General features: G+C 40.5%; 2 protein-coding genes across 9 annotated transcripts in view; one reads left to right on the plus strand and one right to left on the minus strand.

Annotated features, from left to right (window-relative positions):
* PDZD2 (PDZ domain containing 2) overlaps positions 1-4,663 on the plus strand; it is a 414,864-nt gene extending 410,201 nt beyond the window's left edge. For all 8 annotated transcript variants that reach the window (XM_055422224.2, XM_055422225.2, XM_055422226.2 and 5 more), the window contains one exon: positions 1,851-4,663. In XM_055422224.2, coding sequence (XP_055278199.2) covers positions 1,851-2,032 — 182 coding nt within the window. In that variant the 3' untranslated portion in view covers positions 2,033-4,663. The remainder of the gene's footprint in view (positions 1-1,850) is intronic.
* A 14,016-nt stretch (positions 4,664-18,679) lies between these two features.
* The window catches only part of GOLPH3 (golgi phosphoprotein 3), a 44,994-nt gene continuing 39,370 nt past the window's right edge, over positions 18,680-24,303 (minus strand). Inside the window, exon 4 of the mRNA XM_055422220.2 lies at positions 18,680-20,592. Coding sequence (XP_055278195.1) covers positions 20,168-20,592 — 425 coding nt within the window. The 3' untranslated portion in view covers positions 18,680-20,167. The remainder of the gene's footprint in view (positions 20,593-24,303) is intronic.

The raw sequence follows: 24,303 nt of genomic DNA on the forward strand, positions 1-24,303 counted from the left end.
ACCAATGCACAGTATCAACTGAAAGGAACCTAAAAGTGTGCTACACAAAAACTATACAAGACGTTTTTGGAAAAAAAGCATAAAAGTATTCTAAAAGATATTTTCTTAAAACCTCAACAAAGAGACACACCCTGATCAAATTAGAATTCTCTTTGGCCTCAGGTAACAGAAAACCCAAAACGACAACGGTTTAAACAAGAATGCTTACTTCTCTCTCTTGTATAAGAAGTCCAAAAGCTGGCACAACCTCTGGCGTGCACAGTACTGAGTGGTCCATCAAAGACTTCATCTCATTCAGTTCAGTTCAGCCACTCAGTCATGTCCGACCCTTTGCGACCCCATGAATCACAGCACACCAGGCCTCCCTGTCCATCACCAACTCCCAGAGTTCACTCAAACTCATGTCCATCGAGTCGGTGATGCCATCTAATTCTCTGTCATCCCCTTCTCCTCCTGCCCCCAATCCCTCCCAGCATCAGAGTCTTTTCCAGTGAGTCAGCTCGTCACATGAGGTGGCCAAACTATTGGAGTTTCAGCTTTAGCATCAGTTCGTCTCATTAGATCCTTGTAAAAACCTAGTGAGGGAACAAGATAGGGTAACACCATTGTGCAGATGAGAAAACTGAAATTTTAAGAAAGCTTAACCTGCTTGAAGTCACAGACTTGAGACCAAACCAGAGTGACTGCCTACAGCCCCTAACTCACAGCCTCCTGTTTTGGTTGGTTGGACTCCCCATATCCTTAAGACTCAGATGAACACCAGAAATTTTATGGTTTCAGATAACTTGCTTGAGGCCTTTAGTTAATATTCCTAGAATAGGAACTACGCTAACAGTGTTAATTGGGTCTGTTAGACATCAATGCTTTGAGACTTCCAAAAATGTGTATCTTGAGAAAGCAATGATTTAAGTCTCCTTGTTCTTTATAGGCCTGGCATCGGTGAGGGCTCATCTCTTTTCTGATAACAGTATCTGTCTGTCATTAACAACATAAAGTGTTTTGTCCTCGAGTGGGCTGCATTTGAACTTCCTTTCTTCCAGCTATATTTTAATTATTTTGTCAATCTTTATAATCAACTATCATTTCAAATAATGATGATTTCAAAAATCTAGGACAAAAAGATTTATCTGCTCAGTGTTTTAAGATCCAATTAAACATTTGAGAAAATTCTTTTCAAACTTAGGTATTTTTCTCTTTCAATGTCCTTTTCTTTCATTAGATGAAAAGATGCCTCTACAGCCAGCGTGCATTTCTTCTTTAATATGATTGTTTTAGATGTTTATGTGCAAGAGTATATAGAAGGGGGTGCAAACCCTGTCTTTTCCAAAGCTCATCAACTTGCCATAACATACACAGAGCTTCATGTAGAAATATGTTAAGCTTTGTTAAGTAAAAAGTATCTCTGTGGGTCAGATGAGTATATAATTCTCATTAATTCTCACCATGTTGGATCTATCAGCCAATATCTATTAACAAATAGAAGTTGAATGTGTTTTTTATTGGTCATTTGGATTTTTGGTGGGTTGATTATTGATCTGGAGATCTTTAGGCCAGCTGAAGAGTAACCCCCATTCTACTTGTTGACTAAATACAATGAAAGTATCTTCCCCCTAGTCAGCTGATTATGTTTAGGGGAAGAGGGGTTACAGATTTGAATTTTTTTATGTGGTCACATTTCTTTTTCTGAGCATATGCTTTGTGTGTCTCGTTTTAAGAAAAATTTCCTTCTCCTAAGATTAAAGGCAGGCACGTGGTTTAGAGATTTTTCTCGCTAACGTTTTTAGTTTACTTGGAATTTATTCTAGATATTATGAAAGTTCCCAGCTATCATTCTGTATTTATTCTCACAGGTGGTGCAGCTGAGCAAGCAGGAACAATAGAAGCTGGAGATGAAATTCTTGCCATTAACGGGAAATCTCTAGTGGGGCTGATGCATTTCGATGCCTGGAACATCATGAAGGCTGTCCCGGAGGGGCCTGTGCAGTTAGTAATTAGAAAGCACAGGAATTCTTCATGCAGCAAGCACTGGTAGTGACTCTAACAGTGCTTGTTACTGTTTTTTTTTTTTAACCTGGAATCTCCTTTGCTCAATTCCTTTCTTCGGCAAATCAGAATGACTTCTCTAGACAATGGGTTCCTGAAACAACAGAGAAGCACTGATGCGGGCAAGACTATCAAACTCCCCAGGTTTTTTTGCTCACACGTGAAGCAGCAGCCATGGAGCTGAACTCCTAAGCCTTCTGCCTGGATCACTTAGGCTGGGAGGGTCCACTTCGTTCCAGTGCCCGTCCCCTCCTGTCATGTTTCCTAGTGGGGACACAAGATGTGGCATGCCCTTCTTTACTTGAAACATTTGGTGAGACCTCCAAATCCTTCCTCCCACCCCTCCCAACATAATCAATCCTGGCAATTAGGGAGCTAACAAAGTCTGAGGGCAACACAACTGTCACAACTAAAAGGACTAGTTTTACATAATTTTGTAAGCAAATGACAGAGTGCTTTCAGGCACATTCAGTGGAAGGAGCTCAGGGTCTGTTACCCTGAAAAGAAAAACATGACCCTTGAACAAGCAGAATCAGTTATGACCTAATGGTTAGGTTGGCTCAGGAATTATCCAAAAATGAAAAAGCAAAACACAGAAAGTGGTATTTTTAGTGAGTGTAATGTGCAACGTATGGCTGCATACTTTAATTGGTGGTTATTGATCACCATGAAGTATTGATCATGATCTAAAGTGTACGTCGTAAGGCAATTTTACAGGAATGCAGTTTGGATAAACTGTACTAAATAGCCATGAACTTTGCTGCTTAGAATGAGCAGAAGGTTCCAGCTCTGAAAGCACCTTACATCCAGTTTGCAACTTGTCTTGAATAAATGCTGAAATTCAAGACTGGTCAGTGAAAGAACAGGCAGAAAATACCATTGTCAAGAGTTTCCATTTTTATATTTTATGTACTCTCCAACCACTAATTTAAGCTAAATTTTTAGAAATCAATTATCTTTTTAGCATCCTTGGATTGTAATCCAAGTAGAGGAGCTTAAAATAATCCTTTTAGAGGACTTTACTTTTTTTCCCCTTTCTCAATAAGCTTAAGAAATGTAACATTTCTAACCACTGGATCAATTTTCCTGACCTGAGTGTAATGACATAGCTCTGCAGTGACTGAAGTTTTTGCTCTTTTTGTTTTCCTGTTTTGCAAATTCTTTTGCCAAAAATGTTTCCCAGCAGAACACAGTTGTGACTCACGCTTGCTTGTGACACTCATTCCAGCTGCTCTTCCTTCTGAAGCACCAGCTGCTTTGTAGTAACTGTTTCCATTCGATGTTGCTGTTCCTGGTCACCAAAAGGACCGGCCTCTCCTCGTACTGTACCTTTTCTTAACGATCTAGACCCTCATCACCTTCATTTACTAAAATGTTATCAGAAGATGGAGAATGAGGGTGAGTCCGTCTTTCAAGGTAAAGGAGCAGAATCGGGTGGTCACAGGCCACATGCTCAGGTGGCACGAACCAGCTCGCTGAGTGCTGAGAATACGGGTGAAGCTGCACACCTGCGTGCATGGGGACGCAAAGGTTTTATGAGGGCGAGTTCTTTAATCAACCTGTTTCTGCGTGACTGATCCCAGCAGACCTCTGTGGCGCTGGCCCAGGGAGGTTCTCAGATGGGATTGAGTTATCTGGCTGGTGTGAGCCCAGATTCCTCATTTTTAAACAGGTTATACAAAAGGGAATGTAGTTCACGAGTTTGCTAGAAAGACCTGATTAATTTAGCTTCTACTTTTCACTACTACAGTTCCAGGTAGGATACTATAGGAAGTCAGTGCAAGGTGCATGCTAGATTGTTTTTAAGTCTCTGGGGTCAGTTTTGTGGCTTCTGCTTTCTTGCCTAAATGAGAGATGATTTGAAGTCCACGCTGAAAATTTTTTGTCTCTACTCATAGCTGTGCCTACAAGAAATGCACAGTCCATGTGACAGGAGCTTCTGAAGCAATGAAACAGTCTCTCCTCCTAAGAGTTCCTAACCCTCGTAACTAAAAAGTATGAGGGTAGCCCTCTGGTTCACTGAACCATATTCAAGTCATCAGCTACTTCTAATGGACCTCACCAGAAGGCTTCCCTTGGAATTCGACAATTAGAATTTGAGGAAGCAAAAGCTAAACTTTGACCCTAAGATAGAAAGATATTTACTTGTTGTCAGTGTCCAAGGCATGACTTGTATTTCTAATTAGTCTAATAAATTCCCACACTTCCTGACGTGAACACTAATGGTATTGTCCTACTAAAACTTCCATTGTTTTGTTTTTTTTCGCTGGTCAGTCAGTCATCCAATAAGCTATGATGGTAACTTTGTTATAATGTGTATATCGTAGTTGCAAGGATATACCATGAAGGGTGAAGTAAGTTGGGTTTCATTTCTATCCTCCCATACACAGTTCATTTAATTTTAGGGTTGACTTAATTGACACCACACCTGTTGTATGATATTATACATTATCCTTTATTTATGTAAAATAAAATGCCTTATATATTATGAAAGAGTTAAGTGCAATAATACAAAATAGCCTGTACATTTTTAAAATGTTGTCGCCAAGTTATGTAAATCCACATCTCTATAAACAACCTTTTTAAAGTAATTTTAAGAAAATAAACACTGTTTACTACTTGTTTGTGTTTTTAGTTCTGCATCTATAGAATAACCTTTTACAACGTGAAGATAAATACTGATGACCTGAATGGGTAAGAGGAACAGGCAAAAGTCAAACCCTTCTTCCATGGTCACACCTAGGATATGACACAAACTCAAATCCATTCCACCTCTGAAATCAATAAATCACACAGCTCACACCTTTGCAACCTCCTGGAGCTTACTCCTGGTACTGCTTCTTCAATTTCAGCAGGCCTCTAATCCCCAGCCTGCATGCTAAGTCACTTTAGTTGTGACCAACTCTTTGCGACCCTGTGGACTGTAGCCCGCCAGGCTCCTCTGTCCATGGGATTCTCCAGGTAAGGATACTGGAGTGCATTGCCATGCCCTCCTCCAGGGGATCTTCCTAACACAGAGATCAAACCCAGGTCTCCTGCATTGCAGATTCTTTACCACTGAGTCACCAGGGAAGTACCCCCTGGGAAGCCCCTAATCCCTAAACAACTGTCCATTTTCTCACCTTCAGAAACCACTCCTCCCCTGCATTCCTTCCCATCTCTGTCTAGACTAGACCCTGTGGTAGAACACAACAATCTCCATCCAGCTCATTAGGCACAAAAGCTCCTTCACCCAGGTTGATCCAGGATCCTTTCAACCAGCCAGCTTCTTGGTGCCTACGTGCCATTTCCTAGAGAAAAATCTCACAACAGTATGATGCTGCTGCAAATCCATGGCTTCCAGCCTCAACTGGATGCTATTCACAGTTGTTTTTCCTTGTCATTTTTTCCCTCCTTCATAATGACTACATTATTCATTTTTCCTAAAAACCCTACCCATTTTCTACCCCCTCCCCACAAATACCTGGGTGATCTAGGATCTTACTTCAGAGTGAAATTAAAAGCATCTACTTTACTTTAGGCTCTTTTGGTTTTCAGATGCAGATACCAAATTAGAGTAGCCCAAGGAAGCAGGCAAGATGGCATCGCACAGAAATCCCAGAATAGGACTCAGCATATGCCCTGGCCTCAGTGACAGGAGGAACTCGGGGATCACGGGTCATCACTCAGTCCCCCCAATGGTAGGGCTCCACTGCTATTTGCAGACCTGCTTCTCCTTCCTCCACCAGCTGGCAGCTGTAGCCTCAATTCTTCACACCATTTATTTAGAAACTGATGAATGCTGCTGTGTAGTAATTTTGGCCCCACTCTGTATCACAGAACTGTGGACGTACAGGCTGCTTGCTGCCTGTCCAATTTTCCATATATCCTCCAAAAGTAAGGTTCTGATTGGCTCAGTCAACTGCTACACTGGGGTAGAGCTTTTTCCTGGGAGAGAGTCTAAATACAATATACAAATAGCCACAAACCCATTCTATGAATGTTGAAGGCTACACACCATGCACAATAAAGAGAGACCAAAATGACAATGAAACAGGATACAACCCTCTCTAAAGACAGAGATGGTATGAAATGAGAGTTCTGAAGAATGTCAAGAATGTCAACAAAGCCTTTAACTTGAAGAAAGGGGATTATAGATGGTGAGCCCCAGAAAGGTCAGAAAGCACCCTGAATTGAAGCCATTTCCACTCCACAGAATGGTAGAGAAGGTGAGGTTGAAGAGGTTGAATCTCATTTTTATTTTTCCAGGCGACCCATGAGCCTCAGCAGGTCACAGGAGTACGGGGGACGAATGGTCTGCTCTCAGGGGAGCCCGTACCACACAGGTTCCTGCAAGGAAAGGGCTCAACTGACCCACTCAGCCTCTGTTCACCCAAGCCCACAAAGGCCACACCCTTCCTCTTTATCCCCTCAAAGCAGCTGAGGTAGATCTGAATAAAATCAACTGGTATCCAACTTTCTCATCCTAAGGGAGGAAATGAATGATGCTTAAACACAGAGCACTGAAATACCCAACTACTGACCAAATGTCAGGCTTCAATAGAACCCTGCCTCCCCCATTAAACAACCTCTTATGAAAAAACCAGGAAAGTTGGAGGGAGGGTGTTAAAACAGTATGCAATAGACAGATTATGTAATTTGGAGGATTACCTTGGGAATCTCAGAAGAAAATTATAAACACAAACTGTTTTATATTCTCAATTCACTCAAAGAGAATGAGGCTACTAAGAAGCACAAGACCAAAAAAGAGAAGATGATCAAATGAGATCCGGCAGAACTAAGCACATAAACTGAGAGCACCTTCACAAACCCCAAGTCATACAAAAAGCATCAAATCAACTTATGGAAAAAAATACAAGTCAGTGACATTGAAGGTGAATTTAACTTGAAAAATGCTTAGAATACAATGAAAATGGATGAAAAATTTATAAATGTTAGCCAATAGAATATAGTTATATAGTAATATAATAAATACCAAGTTTTAGTGATATTAATTCAGGAATGAATGATTTAAAATTAAGAAATTAATAAACATAAATAGTTCTTGTATCAGTAGGACACACACAAATCTTTTGAAAGACTTTTTTTTTAAGTCTGCTTCAAACTCTTAATGGAAAACTCCACAGTCATTCCCATTAGAGTCAGGAATACACACAAAAAGATGTTCACTGTTATTATTATTGAATAACAACAGGGACGGGGGAGCCTGGTGGGCTTCCGTCTAGGGGGTCACACAGAGTCGGACACGACTGAAGTGACTTAGCAGCAGTAGCAGCAGCAGGGCTCCCCAAGTAGCTCAAACAGTAAAGAATCTGCCTGCAGTGTGGGAGACCTGGGTTCAATCCCTGGCTTGAGAAGATCCCCTGGAGCAGGGCATCCCAACCCACTCCAGTATTCTTGTCTGGAGAATTCCAAGGACAGAGGAGCCTGGAGGGCTACAGTCCATGGGATCACAGAGTTGAACATGACTGAGCAACTAACACTATACTACTAACAACACATGTAAGCACAAACACATCAATTTTAAAACTATTAGAATTCACCAAAATTGGCTACAAAAATCATCCAACAAAACATGACAAACAGCAAATGAAACAACTGACAAAGGATTAATTTCCAAAATATACAAGCAGCTCATACAACTCAATACCAGAAAAACAACCCAATCAAAAAGTGGGGGAAAGACCTAAACAGACATTTCTCCAAAGAACACACACAGATGGCTAACGAACATGAAAAGATGCTCAATATCGCTCATTATTAGAAAAATGCAAATCAAAACAACAATGAGAAATCATCTCACACCAGTCAGAATGGCCATCATCAAAAAGTCGACAAACAATAAATGCTGGAGAGGGTGTGGATAAAAGGGAACCCTCTTGCACTTTTGGTGGAAATTTAAATTGATACAGCCACTATGGAAGACAGTATGGAGATTCCTTTAAAAACTAGGAATAAAACCACCATATGACCTAGCAACCCCACTCTGAAGCATATACCCTGAGGAAACCAAAATTGAAAATGACACACGTACCCCAACATTCACTGCAGCACTATTTACAATAGCTAGAACATGGAAGCAACCTAGATGTCCATGATGAATGGATAAAGAAGCGGTGGTATAAACACACAATGGAATATTACTCAGTCATAAAAGGGAACACATTTGAGTCAGCTCTAATGAGGTGGATGAACCTAGAGCCTATTATAGAGAGTGAAGTAAGTCAGAAAGAGAAAGATAAATATTGAATACTAACGCATATATATGGAATCTAGAAAGATGGTACCAAAGAACTTATTTTCAGGGCAGCAATGGAGAAACAGACATGGAGAACAGACTTATGGACACGGGGGTGTGGGGAAGGAGGAGAGGTGAGATGTATGGAGAGAGTAACATGGAAACTTACATTACCATATGTAAAATAGACAGCCAATGGGAATTTGCTGTATGGCTCAGGAAACTCAAACAGGGGCTCTGTACCAACCTAGGGAGTGGGACAGAGAGAGAGATGAGAGGGAGATTCAAGAGGGAGGAGACAAACGTATACCTATGGCTGATTCATGCTGAGGTTTGACAGAAAACAACAAAATTGTGTAAAGCAATTATCTTTTAATTTAAAAATAAAAAAGCGTAATAACTTGGGCACTGGTCCTATTACAACACCATCGGAAAGCTACTATGATTAAAATAGTTTCCTCTTCCAAAGACAGCCAAACCACTGGAATAAAGATCATGTGCAAGGAAAGAACAGGACATGTGATAGCCCCAAGCTACACACCCCAGCCCCACACCCTACCTTCATGATCAACAGGGAGGCTCAGAGGACCAGTTGGATAATGGGCCCTGAAACTTGACTAGTTTTTTCACTTTCAAAAATGATCAGCCTGGGATGTCCCTGGTGGTCCAATGGCTAAGACTCCACGTTCCCATGCAGGGAGCCTGGGTTCAAACCCTGGCAAGGAAACTAGACCCCACATATGGCAACCAACAGTTTGTATGATGCAACTAAAGATCCCATGTGCTATGCAAATAAACAAGCTACAATTTAAAAAAAAAATGATTAGCCAATGTCCCACACTGAGGAGAAACTACTGGGAACAGAAGCAAAACTGAATAGAAGAAGAATAGAGAAAAAAAAAAGAAGGTCCAGACAAAGGCGGGTAGAGCAACAGAACCAGATCTCAGAAGGTTAAGCTGCCATGTTTCTTTAAGTTGAAAACAGAAGGAAGTCTAGGCAATAAACACAGAAAAGCTATCCTGTCCTGCATCTCCCTTTTAAAATGGGGAAAATAAAATCATATAAAAATGGGTAATAGAAAATAATCTAGGTGAAATCCCATACAAAGTTATCATAAGAAAAGAAAAAGCATTAAGAGCAAATATAATCCCTATAGCTAAACAAACGCACACCAGAAAGACATACCTAGGGAACCAATGGAAAATATCTCAAAATGAGTTAAAATACATCAGGGAAATAACACAAAACATGAATGAAAGATATCAACAGAAATTAGAAAAATTCAAAAACTGGTTATTAAAACTTGGGAAAAAATTAATTTCAGAAAAGATCAGAACAATCATTCACAGTGAATAAATAAGATGTCTTAAAAGAAACAGAAGATTAAAAGGGTGAAACATTTAAAGGTAAGTAATAAAGAACCCAAGCAGGGATTTCCCTGGTGTCTGGTCGTTAAGATTCTGTGCTTCCAACGCAGGGGGTCCAGGCTGATCCCTCATCAGGGAACTAAGATCCCACGTGTTACTCAGCCAAAAAAGAAAAATAGAAATTAAAAAAACCCAAGTAAAACTGACCCAGAAAAAAGTAGCAATCTCCAAAGAAGAAAGCCTAAACAAGGGAATAAAACAATTATTAAAACTTTAATTTTCCTGAAATTGAGAATAAAAAAAGATTTGACACTATGTATGAAAGAATACACCATGTACTTGCAAATACTGATCCGGAATAACCAACACTAAAACATACTGTAGTAATATTACCAGCAAAATATCAAGGGGAAAAAATCCCGTGGGCTCCAGGCAAAAAGAACAAGGCATTCATGAGAAAAAGAATATCATGTTATAACCAGACACTGACAATGATGCTTTATGCCAAAAAGAACATACTTAAGATGCTAAAAACAAATGTGACTCAACCATTTTATCCAAAGTGACTTTCAAATAAAAGGCTACAGATAAACTGTCATCAGCATACAAAAACCCAGAGTATACTATTCTCACAAGCCTTTCCAGAAGAATCTACTAACAAATGAGCAAGACAAGCAAGATGACTGGATAGACGACATAAGGAACGGTGGTGAGCATTAAGCAGGTATTTACTTGAAGACTTAAAGAGTTAAAAGGGAGAGATTAGTGTATATAATGACAATGTTCTTACAACACAGATACAGCATAACTACAAAAAGTGTACACTGAACTGGACACTTAAGTATGACCGAAATGGTAAATTTTATGTTACGGGTATTTTACCACAATAAAAAAGAAAAACGTAAAGTTGCCCACAAATTTACATTGATATTTGTGATTGAAAATTCAGTTCAGTTTAGCTCAGTCACTCAGTCGTGTCTGACTCTTTGTGACCCCATGAACTGCAGCACGCCAGGCCTCCCTGTCCATCACCAACTCCCAGAGTCCAGCCAAACCCATCTCCACTGAGTTGGTGATGTCATCCAACCATCTCATCCTCTGTCATCCTCTTCTCCTCTTGCCCTCAATCCAGCATCAGGGTCTTTCCGAGTGAGTCAGCTCTTTGCATCAGGTGGCCAAAGAATTGGGAGTTTCACCTTCAACATCAGTCCTTCCAATGAACACCCAGGACTGATCTCCTTTAGGATGGACTGGCTGGGCCTCCTTGCAGTCCAAGGGACTCTCAAGAGTCCTCTCCAACACCACAGTTCAAAAGCATCATTTGATGAATTTAGAGCTACAAGGGTTTTCTATCTTCCATCCTAAAGCTACAGCTCTACTTTTCCATATCAAGAATCCTACAATACTTGTCATCAAGGAAAATGATGATAATAAAAGCTTGTTTATCTCCATATTTGCGATACTTAAACTAATTCTCATGAAAACCTTTGGAGATTGCTTTGAAACAAACTCTATTCTGAAAATTGGTAAATAAAATGTAGAAATTCTCTTACTTTTCCTTTATGAACTGTACTTAAAACTACTCTAGGAAAGATGAAGTTTCTCTTTATAGAAATATTACTCTAGTTAATAAAAGATAGCAATTAAAGTACTTCCATATGTAACCCTATGGTTGCATAAATCACAGGGTCTAAGAACTGAACAGCAAGGCTGCTTTTCACAAAGAGAGGTATCATGTGCTTCCTGTTGAAAAGGACACACCACCACCTATGAAACGGATGCCTACACAAACCAGCCAGAATCTGATGGAGCCTCAGATGTAAGGCCTAATTCTCAGTAAGTACAGAACTCAATATATCACATCGAACTATACACTGTGGATACAATCAGCAAAATCCAAACAAAAGAACAAGGGATCCAATTTCATCAACAAATACTCCACAAAGAAATAAATGAGAGGAAAGAATCTATAGACTGAGAAAAACTAAAAAGGACACATAAAACGAAAAATGAAACAGGACAAAATTATTAAAGATGCATTGCTGGGTTGGGGTAGAGAATACTCTTAGGAGTTAGTTTAGTTGCTCAGTCGTGTCCAACTGTTTGCGACCCCATGGACTGCAGTAAGCCAGGCCTCCATCACCAACTCCCAGAGTTTTCTCAAACTCACAGCCATGGAGTCAGTGATGCCATCCAACCATCTCATCCTGTCATCCCCTTCTCCTCCTGCCTTCAATCTTTCCCAGCATCAGGGTCTTTTCCCATTAGTCAGTTCTTCCCATCAGGTGGCCAAAGTACTGGAGTTTCAGCTTCAGCATCAGTCCTTCCAATGAATGTTCAGGACTATTTCCTTTACGATTGACTGGTTGGATCTCCTTGAAGTCCAAGGGACTCTCAAGAGTCTTCTCCAATACCACAGCTCAAAAGCATCAATTCTTCGGTGCTCAGCTTTCTTTATATTCCAATTCTCACATCCATATATGACTCCTGGAAAAACCGTATCTTTGACTAGATGGACCTTTGTCAGCAAAGTAATGTCTCTGCTTTTTAATATGCTGTCTAGGTTGGTCATAACTTTCCTTCCAAGGAGTTCAGTTCAGTTGCTCAGTCGTGTCTGACTCTTTGCGACCCCGTGAACCACAGCACGCGAGGCCTCCCTGTCCATTACCAACTCCCAAAGTCCACCCAAACCCATGTCCATTGTGTCGGTGACGCCATCCAGCCATCTCATCCTCTGTCGTCCCCTTCTCCTGCCCTCTCTTTCCCAACATCAGGGTCTTTTCAAATGAGTCAGCTCTTCACATCAGGTGGCCAAAGTATTGGAGTTTCAGCTTCAACATCAGCCCTTCCAGTGAACACCCAGGAATGATCTCCTTTAGGATGGACTGGTTGGATCTCCTTGCAGTCCAAGAGACTCTCAAGAGTCTTCTCCACCACCACAGTAAGAAAGCATCAATTCTTCCACGCTCAGCTTTCTTTATAGTCCAACTCTCACGTCCATACATGACCAATGGAAAAACCATAGCCTTGATGAGACGGATCTTGGTTGGCAAAGTAATGTCTCTGCTTTTTAAATGCTATCTAGGTTGGTCATAACTTTCCTTCCAAGGAGTAAGCATCTTTTCATTTCATGGCTGCGGTCACCCTCTGCAGTGATTTTGGAGCCCAAGAAAATAAAGTCTCTCACTGTTTCCATTGTTTCCCCATCTATTTGCCATGAAGTGATGGGACCAGATGCCATGTTCTTCTGTTTTTTGAATGTTGAGTTTTAAGCCAGCTTTTTCACTTTCCTCTTTCATCAAGAGGTTCTTTAGTGCCTCTTCACTTTCTGTCATAAGTGTGGTGTCATCTGTATATCTGTTATTGATATTTCTGCTGCAATCCTGAATCCAGCTTGTGCTTCACCCAGCCAGCATTTCTCATGATGTACTCTGCATATAAGTTAAATAAGCAGGGTGACAATATACAGCCTTGACACACTCCTTTCCCGATTTGAAACCAGTTTGTTGTTCCATGTCTAGATCTGCTCTTCTTGACCTGCATACAGATTTCTAAGGGAGTCTGGTATTCCCATCTCTTAAAGAATTTTCCACAGTTTGTTGTTATCTACATAGTCAAAGGTTTGGCGTAATTAATAAAGCAGAAATAGATGTTTTTCTGTAACTCTCTTGCGTTTTCAATGATCCAACGGTTGTTGGCAATTTGATCTCTGGTTCCTCTGCCTTTTCTAAAACCACCTTGAACATCTGGAATTACACGGGTCACATACTGTGAAGCCTCGCTTGGAGAATTTTGAGCATTACTTTGCTAGTTTGTGAGATGAGTGCAATTGTGTGGCAGTTTGAACATTCTCTGGCATTGCCCTTCTTTGGGATTGGAATGAAAACTGAGCTTTTCCAAATTTGCTGACAAAACGTGGTCCAACTGGAGAAGGGAATGGCAAACCATTTCAGTATTTTTGCCTTGAGAACCCCATGAACAGTATGAAAAGAAAAAGAAAGGACACTGAAAGGTGAATTCCCCAGGTCGGTAGGTGCTCAATATGCTACTGGAAAAGAATGGAGAAATAACTCCAGAAAGAATGAAGGGGCAGAGCCAAAACGAAAACGCCCAGTTGTGGATGTGACTGATGATGGAAGTGAAGTCCAATGCTATAAAGAACAATACTGCATAGGAACCTGGAATGTTAGGTCCATAGGTAAGGTAAGGTAAGGTGAAGTCACTCAGCTGTCTCCAACTCTTTGCGACCCCACGGACTGTAGCCTACCAGGCTCTTCCATCCATGGGATTTTCCAGGCAAGAGTACTGGAGTGGGTTGCCATTTCCTTCTCTAGAGGATATTCCCAACCCAGGGATCAAACCCAGGTCTCCCACATTGTAGGCAGACGCTTTACCATCTAAGCCACCAAGGAAGTCATATGTTAGGTCCATGAATCAAGGTAAATTCAGTTCAGTTGATCAGTCGTGTATGACTCTGCAAGAGTAAAAGAGTAAATTAGAAGTGGTCAAACAGGAGATGGCAAGAGTGAACATTGACATTTTGAGAATCAGTGAACTAAAATGGACTGGAATAGGTGAATTTAATTCAGATGACATTACATCTACTATGGTGAGCAAGAATTCCTTAGAAGAAATGGAGTAGCCCTCATAGTCAACAAGAGTCTGAAATGCAGTACTTAGGTGTAATCTCAAAAATGACAGAAAGATCTATATTCACTTCCAAGGCAAACCATTCAGTATCACAGTAATCCAAGTCTATGCCCCAACCAGTAACTCTGAAGAAGCTGAAGTTGAACGGTTCTATGAAGTCCTAGGGGTCAGGGAGGCTGTAATTGGGAGGAAGCCTTGAACAGCTTCTGGAGAGCTGGCAAGGTTCTATCTCCTGGCTGCAGTGATGGTTGCAAGCACACTGCCTTAAAATAATCCATTAGCCTGTACATTTGTTTATGAGATTTTTCATATATAATTTAATCATAAAATTAGATGTTTATCTATACATATACTCATACATTACGTATTTCTGTGATTTTTATATTGGTTGCGTTTAATCATACCTCCCAGGTGGCACTAGTGGTAAAGAAGCCGCCTGCCAATGCAGGAAACATAAGAGACATAGGTTCAACCCCTGCATCAGGAAGATCCCCTGGCGGAGGGCATGGCAACCCACTCCAGTATTTTTGCCTGGAGAATCCCATGCACAGAGGAGCCTAACAGGCTACAGTCTATGAGATCACAAAGAGTTGGACACAACTGAAGCAACTTAGCACACACCCCAGATTTTTCCGAAATATATATGTATATGAAGTGAAATGAAGTGAAGTCACTCAGGCATGTCTGACTCTTTGTGACCCCATGGACTGTAGCCTACCAGTCTTCTCAGTCCATGGAATCTTCCAGCCAAGAATACTGGAGTGGGTTGTCATTTCCTTTTCCAGGGGGATCTCCCGACCCAGGAATTGAACCCGGGTCTCTCGCATTGCAGGTAGATGCTTTACTATCTGAGCCACAAGGGAAGCCATATATGTGTACATATATCCCCAAACCAATACCATGCTGATCTCTTCAGTATGATAATTAACGTCTCCACAGATTCCATGCTTGAGCACTGCACCTTACACTTTACGAAATGGTTAAGAAAAAAAAAAACTTACCATATATAGCAACTCCAAACACTGGGGAAAATACATCACAGACACAGGGGGTTAATATCCATAATACATGGGAAGTCCTGTGAACCTGGTGAACCAATATGAAAAAGATCAATATCCTAAATTATAAAAACGAACAAAGAACATGAACAGGAAACTCACAGGAAAAGAACACAAATTACCAATAAAGGTTGTAAATAATAATCAACCCTTCAACAATTAAAATAATTTGATCATTCTCCTCTACTATTACCTTGGCAAAGACCAGGATTGATGATACCCTCTACAGCATTAGCTAGGGTGTAGGGAAACCAGCATTCACATTATTTGAAGCTGAAATTAACACAGATCTTAGAAAATTTAACTTTATCTTTTACATTTTCAAGCAAACTCATGTCTGTTAATTCCTCATGGAAATAAAATATAAAAATATGTACAAAAATATGTTTACAATACTGCTTATAACAGTAAATATGAGAATCTAAATGAAAAGTTTGGCTTGAAGCTCAACATTCAGAAAACAAAGATCATGGCATCTGGTCCCATCACTTCATGGGAAATAGATGGAAAAACAGTGGAAACAGTGTCAGATTTTATTTTTGGGGGCTCCAAAATCACTGCAGATGCTGATTGCAGCCATGAAATTAAAAGACGCTTACTCCTTGGAAGGAAAGTTATGACCAACCTTGATAATATATTAAAAAGCATAGACATTAATTTGCCAACAAAGGTCCATCTAGTCAAGGCTATGGTTTTTCCCGTGGTCATGTATGGATGTGAGAGTTGGACTGTGAAGAAAGCTGATTGTCGAAGAATTGATGCTTTTGAACTGTGGTGTTGGAGAAGACTCTTGAGAGTCCCTTGGATTGCAAGGAGATCCAACCAGTCCATTCTAAGGGAGATCGATCCTGGGTGTTCATTGGAAGGACTGATGCTAAAGCTGAAACTCCAATACTTTGGCCACCTCATGAGACGAGTTGACTCACTGGAAAAGACTCTGATGCTGGGAAAGGTTGGGGGCGGGAGGAGAAGGGGACGACTGAGAATGAGATGGCTGGATGGCATCACCGACTCTGTGGACATGAGTTTGAGTGAACTCCGGGAGTTGGTGATGGACAGGGAGGCCTGGCGTGCTGTGATTCACGGGGTCACAGAGAGTCGGACACAACTGAGCGACTGAACTGAACTGGAATATCCATTAATGGGAGAAGTTATACATGAAGCCAAAAATGACTAAAAAGAAAGATGTGTGCTTATTCTTAAAATTCTCCATAATGTAAGTGCAAAAAGTAAATTGCACACCAGTATATGATGCTAGTGGGAATCATAGCACACAACTGCTCTACAGGAGTAAATGCCTACACAATTCTAACACAGGGCTGAGAAAGTGTGAATATCAATTTACCTTTACCATCTGTGCCTCTCTCCAGAGCAGCCTGCAAGGTTATAAACATTAATATCCCTACTTGATGCTATTAAAGACATGTGACATTTGCAGAGAACTTACAAGAGCCAGGGATATCACTCTGGGACCCAGTGGGCTGCGATGAACTGGGAATTACCTCCAGCTTTCAGTCATCTTGTTCTAGATGAAATTGAAATGGAACAATGTTATCTGACAGCCTAAGTGTTCATATTTAAGATGGAGGCCATTGAGCTGGGATTAAACTTTGGAAAAGTAAATATCTCACATAGACTTATGAGTGGTGGTGTCCACGTTCCTGGGCCAAGAGTAGCCATTCATGGCAGTCACGGGTCCTTGTCATCATCAGGCTGGGCGTCATCACTCACTGGTTCTTTGTTGCCACTGAATTGCACACTAGCTGCTCTCGCTTTCCTTCAGGTGGTGGCCAAATTCAAAGGTCTATCCTACTATTCACAAATAATGGGAAGAACTGAGTAGCAGAATGCACCAGAGGTCGCAAGCCAATCCTGCTTCATTCAGCAGGCCAGGGCTTTCTTGGCCAACTGACATTCGATAATGATGATGCTTTCTTCTGAGAACATACAGTCAACTTTTTCATCCCCGAAAGATTAACCTATTTAAGTTATACCAAGATATCAGAATACAGTAGGGATATCCATTCATCACTGTCTTTTGCTCCACCATGAGATCTTCCTGCATGCCCACTATTCTCATTTTGTTTCTGTTAGAGAAAGAAGCCCCCTCCCAGTCTCAGAACAAGAAATGAAAAATTATGGTTGAATGCAATTGTATTTTCAATTACTTCAGGATTAAAAAGCTCAAACACTTACCAGATAATGTGAGACTGGGCAACCCCTCCTCTCCAAGCCTGCTCTTCATTAAATGAAGAAGTTACTGCAGTTTGGGGAGGTCAAAACAAGATATAAAATCCCTCACTAGGCATAGAGCATTCATTAAGCTTCCTTTCTCTTTTTTGTTACAACATTGTTCCAGACCAGGTTATTACAAGAAACACTCAGTAATTAAATAACATATGAAGAAGTCAAAATGCAGCAGATTCTTTGCACAATAGATCTCTATTTAAGTTTTATTATATTAAAACTCTCTGCCTGATTCTTTGATCTGAAGGCTTTTTAACAAGAGGGAAACCTGTGGACACACTGCACCTTCCACACAGAACATCGTCCCTGGAGTCGCACCAATCCTGCTTACAGAGAGCTGAGAGCAGCCACCTTCTGTAGAAGAATGAGTTCTCGATGACACCCTCTCCTCTGGAGACACAAAGGAACATGAAGTTGTGGTCACACACAGGTAGAGCTGAGGGGCACTCTGCTCTGAAACAAACACTGATGCAAGTACAGGGGAGGCCTTTTCCTCCTTGCTTGAGAATACGGATGCCACTGTGGAAGTCAAGAATACCTCAGAAACATCCAGTACCTTACTTATAAAATCTTTTCAGGAGAAAAACAGTAAATGTTCACCTAAAAAGAAATTCCAGGACATGGTGTAAGTTTCAACTATCCATTTTATGGGAAGAAACAATAAATTAATACTTTCTATACTTAATCAACACCAATAGTATCATTTGGAGGTAAAAGAGGTTATTTTAATGGACAGAAAAATCTGACTTTTTTCGTGAATTAAAATAGGGATTGGTAAACCACTGCTCATGGCCAGCTGCCTGTTTTTGTAAGTGAAGTTTTACTGGACTCCAGCCTCACCCATTTATCTGTACTATCTATGGCAACTTCCACTCAGAGTTGAGTAGCTGGAACACTGTATATGGCTCACAAAGCCTGAAATATCAACATTTACTATCTGAACCAATAAGAAAAAGTTTGAACCCCTTTGTAGAAATACTGCCACGCTACACTAAGGCTAAGTAAAACTTCATCAGAAAGAAAACTAAGACCAAAAAATCAGAAAACAAAAATACAAATAACATGCTTGCTCTGATTCAGGCACTTTCAAGATCATAGTTTATTTATTACTTCAGATAAAAAGATAGTATACATATTAGGGAATCCCTTAAAACTCAACTCTAGAGTTATACACCATCTAGTACTTTTGCATTGAATGTTAACCAAAAAAAAATCTCTAAACACCTGAAAGCCCCACTAGTAACATGAACTATGGTAATAAAAAATTTGACATTTGTTCAATATATAGTATTTACATTATGAAACCAATGGTGATCCAATAAACAGTGATAAAGAAATAGTAAAAATAAACTTTAAAAAGCAAAGGTTTATATTCTTAGAATGTGCTAATTATCATAATTGTATATAAAAATTAAAACATAGCAGAGCTTTCTGTTACAAAATTCTTAATCATCTGAGTTGTAGTCATTACTTGCTAACGATTTACATGCAACATCTGCTAGTACTGACATTTGATTGTTTTCCCCCAAGAAAGTGTGAGTAGATATTTAAGAGCAGACATTAATTAACCTGTGGACAGAAAAAGATAAAACTGTACTCAAGATTAGTACTGGTCACAAGCCTCTTCTCTATAGAAATAATAAAAATAGTAAGACTCAAAAAAAAAAAAAATCCAAAAAGGAGATGCATAGGCAAAGAGTACCACTAATGGCACAGCTCAAAAAATGTTGGGACCAATTAAGTCATACATCTTTTCTCTCCTTAATCATGAGAGGTCTATTTTGCCACCAAATCATAATGACTGTAGCAAGTAAGGGGCACCAGGTGTACAACCAATTAAATCCTGCAAAATACTAAGATGGGCAGGGGTGGCCAGAAGAAGGAACAATTTATATATACTTCAAACTATATACAGCATAACTGGAATGCAGCTCATCCCAAACTGGCTGTGTGAAACAACTGGACCTTTATGACTTAATAGTTAAAATTATAACAAGTGTAATAATACAATAGATTTACATGGGAAGCAAAATCAAGGGGCACTTTATATTATTTACTGTGTATTTCAATTTAAAAATAATTTGCTAAGTATACATCTCAACTGAAGTCTATGTATAAAATGTCCCAATAGATACAGATATTTACCTTTGGTGAATTAAAGGCCATTTTGTGACTTCTGTCTGAATTGCAGGCAGAACATTAGATGGACACGCACATACGGGAAAAACTCAGCCTGAGGTAATCCAAAAGATGTGCAGGCGAGGAGACTGATGGTACTTTGAAAGTCAAAGCACACCAGAAACCCGAAATGGGGAACAGTGAGGAGAGCAACAAGGAATGGAATGCCAATATGGCAGTAAAACTTTTTTCAAAACAGAAAGAGGAAGGCCTCTCGTACCAGCAGAATCCTGCATACATACACAAAAGAAAAAGCCACCCACCATTTCATGAAACAAAAGCCAAGTACAGTGTGGGAAGTACAAACTGCGGAAAACCAGAAGTCCATAGGAGAAAAATGACTGGCTCCCGTGAGAGAAAGGGGGACGCGTGGTTCGGGGGAGGGTCACTTGGTGAAGGCCGCCACCACCGCCCACAGCACCTCGTTGGTCCCGGCCTTCAGACACTCCACCTCAGGGTCCAAGTCCAGCAGCTGCCGCACCCGCTTCGTGGCTACATCGTACTGCTCATCCAGCAGGGGCGCAAACGCGTTCTCCAGGACGTCCGAAGCGTGGGCCAGGTAGATGAGGGCCAGCAGGCGCTTGTCCATGCGGTGAGGGTCGTTCACCCACTTGTCAAGAACGGCTTCCTGCACCTTCTTGATGAGGCGCTGCTTAATGTTGTTGTTGGTGAGGGGGTGCGTCGTCATGTCAAAGAGGAGGAAGTTCTGTTTCTCTGTTGTCAGTACGCCCTTTTCTACCAGGTTTTTAGCTAATCGTTCCCGCACATTTCTTAACTGATAATGCAATTTTAATGGATTCCATGTCTCACCTAAACAAAAGATTCCAGAAGTTAGAAAGGATAGGTATTGGTTGCTAATTTTATTAAATTCTGTATTATTAAAATGAACAGTAACAACTGACATTTTTTTCCTCCAGAGAAACAGAAGAAAATCCCATTGTTTTCTTGCTAACTAAACCATGAACCCCTTGAGGGCCAAGGCCTTTGGTTTCTAAGCACCTGGCAAACAACTTTCAGGCTCAACAGTTACTCAAAAGACCGAACTGAAAGCAGTCTCCTAACCAGTTTCCCCTAACGTGGAAATACGCCAAATATTAAATTATGTTTGCCTTCTCTCTAGCTATTGTCAAAAAGTGGCCAAAAGCAAACTATGAACTTTCTTTCCTATTAAACACCAATCTGCAACAAAGAGAGAAAAGAGTTAAAAAGTTTCCTGATGAATATGTCATTCCTGAAGCTGCTACATATACCTGGCCTATAAAGCTATGAAATCTTGTTAGGCAAATGCTTTTCTCTGATGACAAATAATTACAGAAGGACAAATCATTGTCATCATTTCAATCTTGCTGTCTATGCACATTTCCTTTCAAGACAGAAACACTAAAAATCAAATATTTTTCACTAAAACAATTTTTTTCTTTATAGAAGACTAGAAGGAAATACATCAAAATAATCTTGATTATCTTTGGGATTATATGTGACAAATTTTCTTCTTGTATTTTCTGTATTTTTCAAATGAATCTCCAATGAACATGTAACTATTTGGGTAATTGGAAAAAAATACTATAGTAACCTTCTAAATTGGGGCACGGTAGAGATCAACCACAGGCACTTATATACAAAAGTTGCAAGACTGAAATTTCATAATATTAAGAGAAAACACTGTACTACTATCTAGTACAGCAGTCATTAACTATACTGGGTTGCCCAAAAAGTTCCTTTGGTTTAAGTGAAAATAAAGGACACATTTTTCACATTTTTATTTTTACTAAGAACTTTATTGAACAACATATTCACCATTTTGTTCCACTACCATCTGCCATTTTTCAGGCAACTTCATAATTGCATCTTTCCAGATTTATCTTTTAGAGCAAAGAACTGTTCCAGGTGCCTCTTACAGTCTTCCATGGAATTGAAATGTTTTCCATTAAAAGAATTCTGTAAAAACTGAAATAAATGGAAATCTGAAGGTGCACTGTCTGGGGAATATGGCGGACAAGTCATAACTTGCCGGCCAAGCTGTGACAGTTTCTGGTTGGTCATCAAAGAAACATGCTGTTATCCTGATGGAAGATTACACGTTTTCTGTTGACTAATTCCAGGTGCTTTTTGTTGAGTGCTGCTTTCAGTTACTGGTCTAACTGGGAACAGTACTTGTTGGAATTAATCCTTTGGTTTTCCAGAAGGAGCTCATAACGGAGACCTCCCTTCCACCTCCACCATACACACAACATCACCTTCTTCGGAGAAGACCAGCCTTGGTGTGGTTAGTGGGGTTCATGTCACTTGCCCTATGATCTGTTTCACATTATTGTACCGCATCTACTTCTCATGACCCACGACAATTTATTTTAAAAGCAGAATGTTTTCCTTATGTTTCAGTAGACAATTCCATGCAAAGAAACAGTTAAGAAGTTTTTTTCACTTAACTTATGTGGAACCCAAACAGCAAAACAATTAACATAACCAAGCAAGTACAAATTATTTTAAACGCTTGATTTGTGTATTCTGGGTATGTAGGTTATGTCCCATGTGGAATAACACTGACTGTTCTCAATTAATGTCTTGACTTGATCTCTATCAACTTCAACTGGCCACCTGACCATGGAGCATCGCCCAGCAGAAATTAGCCGAAACTCTGCAAACCACTTCTGACACATTCAGTCTCAGCATCTTCTCCAAACACTGCACAAACCTTTTTTTTTGCATTTCAGTTTTTACCCTTTCTAGAAATAATAAAACATAACATGCCGAAAATGCTTTTTCTTTCATCTTCACTATTAAAATAGCTATACAAAATTCAATTTTTATAAGTTTTTAAGTGCTCACTGATATGACAGCTGTCATAATACAATCTAACAAAACTGTTTCAAATGAAGTTAAAGGCAACTAAGAGCTACTAGAGCCAGATTATAGAAAAAAAAGAACGAATCTTTTGGCCACCCCAGTATACACAGCAATTATTATATTTAAACTAATTTAAAAATTCAGAATTCCCTTGTGGTCCAAAGGTTAGAACTCCATGCTTCCACTGCAGGGGGCCCAGGTTTGATCCCTGTTTGGAGAGCTAATATCCTGCAAGCCACACAGCCAAATAAATGAGGGAAAGCAACTCTGTTCCTCAGTTGCCCTAGCCACTTTCAAGTGCTATTAGCCAGTTTCAAGTACTCATTAGCCAAGTGGGGCAAGAGGCTACTGAATGGACAGCACAGAAAGAGAACATTTCCATCATCACAGAAAGCTCCATTTAGTTCAGTCGCTCAGTCGTGTCCAACTCTTTGCGACCCCATGAATCGCAGCACGCCAGGCCTCCCTGTCCATCACCAACTCCCGGAGTTCACCCAAACTCACGTGCATTGAGTCGCTGATGCCATCTCATCCTCTGTTGTCCCCTTCTCCTCCTGCCCCTAATCCCTCCCAGCATCAGGGTCTTTTTCAGTGAGTCAACTCTTTGCATGAGGTGGCCAAAGTATTGGAGTTTCAGCTTTAGCATCAGTCCTTCCAATGAACACCCAGGACTGGTCTCCTTTAGGAGGGACTGGTTGGATCTCCTTGCAGTCCAAGGGACTCGCAAGTCTTCTCCAACACCACAGTTCAAAAGCATCAATTCTTCGGCGCTCAGAAAGCTCCATACTAGTGTTCAAAGTCATTTTGCCATGACTTAACACTAAAGAATATGGGGCTATGACTAAGTAATCAGTCTTGGACTTACCTTTTTACCTTTTGAGAGAAACCTAACTGAGCCTAACACTGCCCAAGCCTACCACCTAAAGGCACATCTCAGGCAGCAGAGCAAAAGATCTCAAGCAGAGCAAAGGAGTCACACTGTTAAAAAGGTAGAGATACAAGTTGGAGGAAGCTAAGGCGACTGCAATATGCAAGGCAGTCCTAGGAAAGAGAGGACTATGTAGAGTAAGAGCTCTAGAAATCCACATGGTGTTTTCACTTAGGTGTGATGAAAACGAAGGCACGCAGGTTAAGACGACAGAAGTCCACAAAGGTAAAAATAAGGTGAGGGGGCCGGAGGTGGGGGGACCAGGGGCACCACCATAAGGCTGTAGGGTGAACAGCAGCAAGCATTCACAAAGGCTAGGGGAAATCTGAGTGCCAACTAGCTTAAGTGGGGCGGTCTCACTGAACACCCAGGGCATTTGGAAAGAATTCCAAAAGGATCACATCTTCGTATTAAACCAGGCCTTCAGTAAAGGCTATTCCAGACCCAGTCTAACAAAGCTTACAAACTGATCCACAAGTAACTGCCTAGCAAAACAAATTTCAATGGTCTTTAAAGACAAACAAAATTCAGCACACAACACAGTGTCCAGCATCTAATAAAAATTACTAGTCTTGTAAAGAAGCAGTTTTGCAACCCATAACTAAGGGGTGGGGGGGAATCAATAGAAACAGTCAACCAGGAAGTTAGTTCCCTGGTGGACCAGTGGTTAAGACCCATACTTCAACTGCAAGGGATGCAGATTCAATCCCTGGTTGGGGAACTAAGATCACAAAGCTCGGCCACAA

Source organism: Moschus berezovskii, chromosome 18 (genome assembly GCF_049115385.1).
Source record: "Moschus berezovskii isolate FMDL1 chromosome 18, NW_MosBer_1.0, whole genome shotgun sequence".
NCBI classification, from domain to species: domain Eukaryota; kingdom Metazoa; phylum Chordata; class Mammalia; order Artiodactyla; family Moschidae; genus Moschus; species Moschus berezovskii.